General features: G+C 47.0%; 3 protein-coding genes across 4 annotated transcripts; 2 read left to right on the forward strand and 1 right to left on the reverse strand.

Annotated features, from left to right (window-relative positions):
• The first annotated feature begins 1,727 nt into the window (after positions 1–1,727).
• Positions 1,728–3,160, forward strand: COX6A1 (cytochrome c oxidase subunit 6A1). The gene is made up of 3 exons (XM_082491613.1): positions 1,728–1,909; positions 2,207–2,346; positions 2,895–3,160. The coding sequence occupies exons 1-3, from the start codon at positions 1,807–1,809 to the stop codon at positions 2,979–2,981; spliced, it is 330 nt and encodes a 109-aa protein (XP_082347739.1). The 5' UTR covers positions 1,728–1,806; the 3' UTR covers positions 2,982–3,160.
• A 1,912-nt stretch (positions 3,161–5,072) lies between these two features.
• TRIAP1 (TP53 regulated inhibitor of apoptosis 1) lies at positions 5,073–6,659 on the reverse strand. 2 transcript variants are annotated; one of them, XR_014269764.1, is made up of 3 exons: positions 6,460–6,659; positions 5,743–6,001; positions 5,073–5,357 (listed from the first exon to the last, which is right to left on the reverse strand). XR_014269764.1 is itself a non-coding variant. In XM_082491640.1 (2 exons), the coding sequence occupies exons 1-2, from the start codon at positions 6,604–6,606 to the stop codon at positions 5,918–5,920; spliced, it is 231 nt and encodes a 76-aa protein (XP_082347766.1). In that variant the 5' UTR covers positions 6,607–6,659; the 3' UTR covers positions 5,075–5,917. The 2 variants fall into 2 exon arrangements, 1 of the variants encoding a protein (XP_082347766.1); XM_082491640.1 differs by having other exon boundaries at positions 5,075–6,001.
• A 52-nt stretch (positions 6,660–6,711) lies between these two features.
• On the forward strand, positions 6,712–8,943 carry GATC (glutamyl-tRNA amidotransferase subunit C). The gene is made up of 4 exons (XM_082491719.1): positions 6,712–6,821; positions 7,074–7,237; positions 7,631–7,734; positions 8,112–8,943. Exons 1-4 carry the CDS (start codon positions 6,723–6,725, stop codon positions 8,165–8,167), a joined length of 423 nt encoding a protein of 140 aa, XP_082347845.1. The 5' UTR covers positions 6,712–6,722; the 3' UTR covers positions 8,168–8,943.

Raw genomic sequence — 8,943 nt, forward strand, 5'->3', positions numbered from 1 at the left:
CAGAAGCACACTTCTGTAGATATGCACAATGCCACCAGGGAATAACTTCTCCTTTCAGTATGGATGCAAGACTGTTCAAAATGATTTATTAAACAAAATAATATGAAAGAAAAATGCTGGAAGAGGTAATTGTGATAAAAAAAAAAGAATAACAATCAAACCAAAGTACTTATTAACAGTTTACACTGCAAAGATACCATAAACATAAACAGCTGAGCAATATTTTTATGACAAGGTACTTTTCACAACAGCCTTCCAAGATCCTGGCCATCTTACCATTCCTATATGCTACACAGTAAATTTGGACACAAGCCCTGCTCCAAGCGAAAAAGTGAAAAAAAATCATGCTCCCCAGTAGCAAATGCAGCTCCCTACCATCTAACAACCACACTGTAACAGCAACTCGCCATACGCTTTGGTCTTGCCAACAGAACAGTGATCAGTTTCATGGGACCAAGGTGAAACATGAGCCTGTGGTACCCCTGACCAGAGCGGCACTGTGTAATAACATAATCCCAAACCAGGACAGAGCTCTTGCACTTTCCTTCAGCTCCTCTTCATCTTTCACAGATGCATGCTTCATATGACAAACCTCCTGCTCCTTCCATGAACAAACCTCGTTAGGAAGAAAACACAATTCCTTCATCATCACTCACAGACCAGACCTTACCACTGCCCCTTTCTGAAAGCCCCATTTCTCTGCTTTCCCCCTCTGTCTGTTTCAGTCTCTTCGTCCACTAGGGCAGTCCTCTCATTTTACTGCAGGGGTTTTAAGTGTATGAAAATGTACTCTCCATCTGCATGGCTTCTACCAAAGGTTAAACAGCCAACTATCAGGCTCCAATGAAGAACTATAATACAATAGGATCTAGGTATTTTCAAGTTATTTTGCAATTTATTGCAAATTAATTATTCTTAAGATCTTGTGTTTATTCAAGTGATGTTATTATTTCAGCAGAATCATCCCAAGAATCCACACCATTAAAAACTCATCAGTGGTTACAAAATTGCATTTCACTAATGACAAACATCTTTTTACCATCATGAATCAAACAGCTTTTATAGTGCAGTGATGGGATTGGTCCCTAATGTGGAAAAGTCAGATTAACAAAATGTAACAGCCCTTCTCTGTTGTTGCATAAAAGAAACTCCAATACAGCTGTGCAATCACTTCACTACCAGGGAATCCTACACGGGACAGCAGGGCTGTCTCCTGGGCCACCTGCACTGAACATAAGCCCCTGAAACTCGCTCAGGGCATCCACTCGGGGAGACAGCCCTCCCCAGCCTTCTCTGAGCGTGATGCCATAGCTCGGTATGTTTCCTTCTGCTGTGGAGAGCTGTCTGATCACAGGTCCCACCCAGCGCTGCCCTTCAACACCCAGGGGAAGCCACTACAAACTGCTGCCAGCTGCCACAGCCCCCCACTGCGGGCCTCATCCCCGCTGCAGGCCCCGCCACAGCCCTCCCAGGGCACCAGGCTCCTTCACCCCCTCCTGCCAGCCCCGGCTGCAGACCAGCCCCTCGCGCCCGGCAACGCCTCCACCCCCTCCCCTCAGCACCAAAATGGCGCCCAGGGCCACCCCTTTAAGGACGCATCGCGGCGCTAACGTCACTAACGGGCCATCCCTCCCTCCCACCGGCGGCGCATGCGCAGCCAGGCCGCCTCAGCCGGCCGCCGCCGCTCAAGGTCAGGCTGGCGGCGGGCCTAAGCGCGCATGCTCGGGGCTGGAGGCGCGCGCAGCTGCCGTGCCCCCCGCTCTAGGTTCCGGTTCCGGTTCGCGCCCGCGGACGCTGAGGGAGGGGATGGCGGCGCTCGGAAGGGTCTCCCGGCTGCTGCTCGGCGCCGCCGCCCCGCGCTCCCTGCCGGGGCGGAGCATGTCGGCCGCGGCCCACGAGGCCGGCGGAGGTAACGGGGCTGCCGGGGCGAGGGAGTAGCCGAGGCCTGCGGGCGGAGCGCCGCTGCCCTTGACAACCACTGCCCTTTGCGGAGCACTCGGCAGGCCCCGGCGGCGGAGCCCGGGCGAGGGGCGGCTTGAGCCTGGACCCCTGCAAGGGGGGAGCGCTGCCGTTGCCCTGTTAAAAATGGGAGAGAGCGTTCGTTAATCCCCCGTTAACATACTAAGTGCGTTTCACATGCACTTGGGTCACTAACGCTAATGGAAATAACGATTATTATTCTAATTTATGTAACGTTTCCTACTAGCCCGCCTGTGGAAGCTCCTGACCTTCGTGGTGGCCCTGCCCGGGGTTGGCGTTTGCATGCTGAACTGCTACTTGAAAGCACAGCACGAGCACGAGAGGCCTGAGTTTGTTCCTTACGCTCACCTTCGGATCAGGACCAAGGTACATTTGCCAGCTCTGTTTAAAGGCTCTTTTATTTTCTGTCATTGCAGAGCTTCATCTGAGATGAAGCTTCGCACTGCATGAGGTGCTGGGTATGTAGCCATGATCTTAACTCATGGCTGTTTCTGAGGCAGCAAAAGAGTTTCTCACAGCTCAGATGAAGTGCCTGTGGTATTCACAGGCCTCCCGCCCTCAAGTAACCCTGCTGCTGTCTCACTGAACAGTGCTTCAGTCCTAAGGCTGCTGTACTTACCTTAAACTAATACAGTTCTATAGGCTAACGGAGGAGATCCCAAATTCTAAAAACTGGGGTCCCAGAGTAGCACAGTTGATGTTTAAGCAATAGCCAAGATCTTGTTGTCTAGCAACAGTGGCTCCCAGCTAAGGGAGACTGTTTTCCAACTCTGGCTGCCTACAGCCTGGGAACAGATGCTGACTTGCTGAATTCATCAGCCCGTTCAGCTGCGTGATGTTTGAGTCCATGTTGCTGTTGCTTTCCTGTGCTCACGAAAGCTCCCACTGCCTTATTTTCTTTCTTCTTTCAACAGCCTTTCCCCTGGGGCGATGGGAACAAAACTCTATTCCACAACCCCCATGTTAATGCTCTCCCAACCGGTTATGAAGATGAAAACTAAGATCCTGACCACAACAGCCAGAACTTCGGCTCTTCCTGTCTTGGACCAGAATGTTGTGTGGGAACCATCGTTTGGGGAACCATCATTTAAGAAATTCTACATTCCTTCTATGATGAAGCTAAATGGTGTTGCCTCTGTCTGTACTTGCGTAGAGGTCCTTTAAATAAAACAACTCTGAACTTGAATTTAGGATCTGACTCTTTTGTTAATCTGAATCCTTAGAAGTTCTTTAGTTTAGCGTTTGCTTAGAACATTTATACAATGCAGAAGCGAAGGGCTGCAACTGCCTGAATATTAATATCTGCTCCTGTGTCTGATAACACTAACAACAGGAACACATTCAGCATAGGACATTATGCCATTTCGTATTCATGTCTGGCTTAACTGATCACTGTAAACCCACAGCCAGATGAACAAGTATCAAGCTAATACTGTAGATTAAAATTCAGTATATACTGAAGCACGTTCTCTGTAATCAGCGATTGCAGTGTTTATTAACAGTCATGAAGGCAATTTTCTCCTAGCCCCTTCTGGGAGGGGGAGTGGCAGCAAAGATGTTTAATTAAGCTCTGTGTGCCTTCACAATGTTAATCTTTGGCTCCTGTACTTTACGTACATCAGCACGTATGTTGCTCACAACTCTGCTTTTCATAAAGCTACAGTCTGGTTGTACAAAGTCTCTCATACAGGTGTTACAAATGAAAACACAATTTTTGTTTCGCTACGTATGTCTGTATAACACTGTGTCACTCAGAAGCTTCTTTACCTAGAAGAGCTTAATTACCTTCCATAGTTAAAAGCCAACTCTAAAGCCCTGAGTCAGTTCCAGTACAATATTAATTTTGAAGTTTTTCTTCTCTGCAAGTCAACCATTTTCCTATTCCTTCTGCAACTTCTATACTTTTTTGCATGGTATGAGAGAGCTATGTCTTAGCTGTTGTTAATACCATTTTTCCCAAAAGAAGAATGCAGCAGCTGACTTAGCATCTTGCTGCTGAAACGAGCGGACACTGCAGGACACCCTTCTCCACATTTCAATGCAATTTATTTCATCCACTTACTAGTAAAATGACTAAGACAAGCTTTTCTGTGTTAAAAGCACAGAACAAGGCACTAATGGGCATAGTTGTTTTAAAGCTAACTGACAAAATTCATGTTTATTCCTACATGAAGATCATAGAAAAAGTGAAGTGGTTGTATGTATTACTCCTTAAAAAAACAAAAGCTGCATATTTGACAGTCCCCAAAATGCTATTTACAGTGCTCTTAGGAAGACCTTTCCCTTAGCTTACTATTTTTATTTATACCTGAGTGATCCAGCAGTTTAAGCGTCAACAGCTTGTTTTTAAAATTCTACATTTAACCCCTGTACTGCCATTGCACTGGCTGTCTCACGCACCGGAGACCGGGAGCATGGCTAACCCAGACTACCTGCCTGCACTCCAGCTGACGTGTTCAGGCCATCGCTGAGGACACGGGGAACGACAGCCCCAGCCAGCTGCAATTCCTGATCTTTTGCACAAGTCCCACACTGTTCTCGGTATCTGGAGTCATTACTGAGGGCCTGTGGTGCAGACAAGCCAGCTATAATGTTTGAGAACTGCACTTTTTTTTTTTTAATTTTTTTAAAAAGTAAAACTTCTGAACGATCCTTCAGGTAGTGCTTAAAAGCAAAGAGAGCAAAGCTCACTTTTTTCCTCACTGTAATTCTAGGAGAATTACAAAGTTGACTGCTCTTTTGTCCCCAGGCCATAATATTTTTTTACTTTCACCTGGGTTGGTGTAATGAGAGGGGACAGCTTTGCCCCATCCCTAGATTAGGATCAATGAAAACCTCCCCTCCCACAGTGCTCACAGGGCCACTGGATGGGAAGGATCCTGATCCCTCACTTCTCTTCCAAACACTCTTTTTCTAGTTGCTGCAAACATTTCTGCAGTTTACAAGCCAGCACAAATAACTTTGATTTGCTTTCCTAGGTGTAAAGTATACACAGCTCAGGAGCAGCTTCATGAGCTGGTGAGATCCCCAGGCGGTAGCTGGGGCTTTTCACATTATCAGCTGTCAAGCTTCAACCCAATGTTTCCCCTCATTCAACACACCCTTTAACTACAACAAGCCAAAGTCAGCGATCACAACAGTGACTGTCACCAGCCTGGTGCTTTGTGGTAGTATGGAAAAGGATAGCCAGGGCTGCACTGATTTTATTGCACAAACGTGTAATGCCAAAGGGGAGAGAATTCAAGTTCAAGGTTGTTTCAGTACCTCAGAAAAGGCTGAAGTAGCCACCTCTGCATTAACAGTGTCCGCTTCAGCTTCCGTTACAGGCCACCTCTGTCCCTCCTAGAGGTCACAGTCAGATTCTACTGGACAGTTATCTACTTGAACAAAATATAACCTGGTTATATTTATTTCAGCTAAGTTATTGCAGGTCCATTAGAGTGCTTTTATACCGTCTCTGTTGCTGATACAAAATAATGCCTCAGCATTCAGGGTCACATAAAACAAGCTCCTTCCACCAAAATTCAGCAGCATAGAGACACGACATAGTAAATCAACCGCCTTTGTACTCTTTTAAACACTTTCAAGTGTTATATAAATAAGCAAAAGAAATTGGTAACAAGGCAACTACTATCTCAGCCCACTCAAATAAGCATTCTCCCATTATAGAGTACATTCAATAGGAAGTTAGTTCAAACGGCTTTTCACACTGTTAGATGCTGAACCACCACCAAAATTCATTGAAAAGGAGGCAGTAGTTACCACATCATCCAGTCTTTTTTTAGCGTGTGGTTGTTTGTTTTAACAAGTGGAGAAGATTCCTCGCTTCCTAGAAAGCAGCTTAACAAAGGTCTTAGCCAGGTGGTGTCTAGTCTTGTGCCTGGTGATGTTGCTTAGTCCGAAGGCTGTGTTAGTGACTCCATCTGTACAGCTGAGGTCAAGAGGAGTTTTCAGTTTTTCCTTTGCTTGGGCCCATGAATTCCAGCCCTTCAATGGGTATGTCCTTTTCCTTGATTGCTTTCTGAAAAGAAAAACAACTCAAAAAAATTAAACTAGACACATCTTTACAGTATTCAGTGATGTAATCTTTGGTACAAAACGTGATCTAGAAAAAGCAGTTAAGACTTCTTTGGATCAGGCTTTGATATTAGAGATGCTCAAGTATGCACCAAGAACTCCTCCTGAACTACCATCTGGATCTTATTGTATAAACGCACCCCAGCCTCTAAACCAGCAGGTTTAACAAGTTACGTTAACAAGAAAAATACAACGACACCTGTAAAATATTATATGTCATGACCGGCAGAAACGGGAGACGAGACAATCCGCAGCAGCGCGGTGAGGTGCGCAGCCGCGGGGGCTACCAGGAGGGCGGCAGGGGGGTAAGCGCAGTGGAAGAGCAGCTTGGGGCGGAGAGCGGGCGAGCAAGCGGGCGGGCAGGGCCGCCGGTGCACCGGGCAGGGCGAGGGCCGCACGCACCTGCACGCAGAGCTGGTACCGCTTGAAGAGCTGCCCGCAGGGGTCCCCGGCGCTCTCGCCCTTGAGGAACTTCTCGGCGAACCAGCGGTTGAAGCACTGGTCGTACTCCCGCTTCAGCTCGGTGCACGCCTCGCCTACGCTGTTCATGGCGGCGGCCGAGCGCCCGCCTGCGCTCTCTCCCCGCGCCGGGCCGGCGGCGCCGCCGCTGTGACGCGCTTCCGGCGCGAGGAGGTGACGCACCGAGGCGCCACCGTTGCGAGGGGATGCGGGCGCTGCGCCTGGCCCGGTGGCTGCGGCGGCCGGTCCCTCCTGGGCGGGCCGCGCTGACGGCGTGGCGGCAGGGCGAGCAGCCGCCGCCGCAGGTGGGTTCTGTTACCGGCAGGAGCGCCCGGTGCGGTGCGCCCCGCGCTCGGCCGGTGGTCGGAAGGAGGAGACAGCATGACTTGGATTAACGTTCATTTCCCAAGAAAGTACGAGAAACCACCGTGTCCCGGCAGGTGTAAACTCGGGGGTTTGCCGAGTAACCAGGTTTTGGTTAAAAAAAGACAAGCGGCACTGTATGAAACGTGGTCACCTTTGCCTGTTTTGTCCGCGTTTGTGTGTTGGTCCAGCAGAAGGTGACAGTGGAGGTGCTGGACCACTTGGAACACCTGGCCTTGGTCGACTTCCGCGATGCGGAGGGTGTGGAGCGGCTGCAGAAAGCAATCCGGTTTGCTGATCAGCTTCGGGAAGTGAACACCGATGGCGTAGAACCAATGGATTCCGTCCTGGAGGACAGGTAATGGGTCGCCTCTGTTTAACTGTTAATGCATCCAGCTATTTCCTTCTATAACTTTGTTTCCCCTGGAAATCAGCCTGGTTACACGTCTGGCTTACAGCAGAGTCTTACTGTGGTTTTGCGTGGAAGGAAGATGTCATTGGCACCTGTGACCTTTACGTGTAAGCATAGCAAAGGTGTATTCCAGTTCCTTTGTGTAGCTTACTTGTCACGAGCAATCTGCCCACACTGCTCCCCAGGTATCTGTCAGTGGCGTTCCCAGTTGCTTCAAAATGTTCCAGTACTTGTCTCGCCACTTACTTAAGACCAAAACCAGGTTTAGAGATAAGCCACGCTTTATATTTCATATTTATAGACTAGCTTGAAGACAGGCTAGTAATTTTTGTTCTTCAGGTGTCTGTATCTCAGGGAAGATGATGTGACAGAAGGCAACTGCACAAACGAGCTGCTGAAAAACGCAAGAGAGAAAGTAGAGGAATATTTTGTAGCCCCACCAGGTATTGCCTTGCTTACAAAAACCTCTTAATTTTGCTTGAATTAACCCGAGGAATGTAACCTGCCATAGCTGTATTTGCTTTCAGAAATATTAGCTAGTAATAAGGAAGTACTAAAATAAGTAACTGTAGCCATCTGTAAAAACCAGACTGCAATCTACTGGTCCAAAGCAGTACAGGCGCTAACTTTAAAGTAAAGTTACTGCACACGTTGAGTGATGATTTACAGGGAGTCACAGAGGACTTGTTTGCATTCCTTACTTGCTCAGGAAATTTAAGTTGCCTGTATTTACTTAGAATAAACTGGAGAAACTAAGCTGTACTACCCGGAAGATACCTTACAGCTGGTCTCACACAACTCTCTCTTTGTTTTCTATCAGGTAACATCCCTCTACCAAAGCTAGAAGAACGAGATACTTTTCTGCAGGGCTCTTAGTGAAAGCCCAGAACCCAAACACAATTTCAGTATTTTATGTGGGAAAAATTAAGATTTGTACAGTCACCGCTGAAATCCTGGCACATATTTTCACCAAAAGAAGAGCTCTTGCAAGACAATTTACAGAAGGAAGGTGTAAGATGTTTAGTAGTGCTTCTGAAATTCAATGTTTATGAAGCTGGAAGGCAGCATGGCAGATCACTTTAATGCTTTTATTTAGCAAAGCAAATTCGATGTTCTTTTTTAAGTTACTGAATGGCTTAAAGGCCTTAAAGAGAACATTAAAAGGTTATGACTAAAAACCCCAGAACACTATTTTTCCTCAGCTATTTTGTCAGGAAAACAAGAGTTTGGCAGGCTGTATTTGCCTGTGTGTCACCTTTAGCTTGACTCTGGCTGTGACCCTGTCAGAAGTAACAAAGTCTGGTTTGGAAGAGTCCGTAATGTTGCTGAGGATCTCTCTGACGTACAGACAGAACTCAGATTTTCATTACGGAAGAAAAGGCACTTTGAAGAGATCAGTCATTCAGATTATTGAATATTTCTGTTTTATCTCTGTGTGCCATGTCTGTATGGGTTAGCTTCTGTTTCGCACTTTGTATTTTTATTCTCACAAATTAAATACTAGGAGTTGTACCTAATTTGAGAAAGAACTTTTCACACACAGAAATAGCTGCTCTAAAACGAAAAATATTTGCCATAAATATTTCTGTACACCAGATGTATCTTTAGGGATACTAGTGATATTTCCTGGATTAAACCATTTTTCTGTTTCA

This window comes from Vanellus vanellus (assembly GCF_965231255.1).
Source record: "Vanellus vanellus genome assembly, chromosome: 16".
Taxonomy (NCBI): domain Eukaryota; kingdom Metazoa; phylum Chordata; class Aves; order Charadriiformes; family Charadriidae; genus Vanellus; species Vanellus vanellus.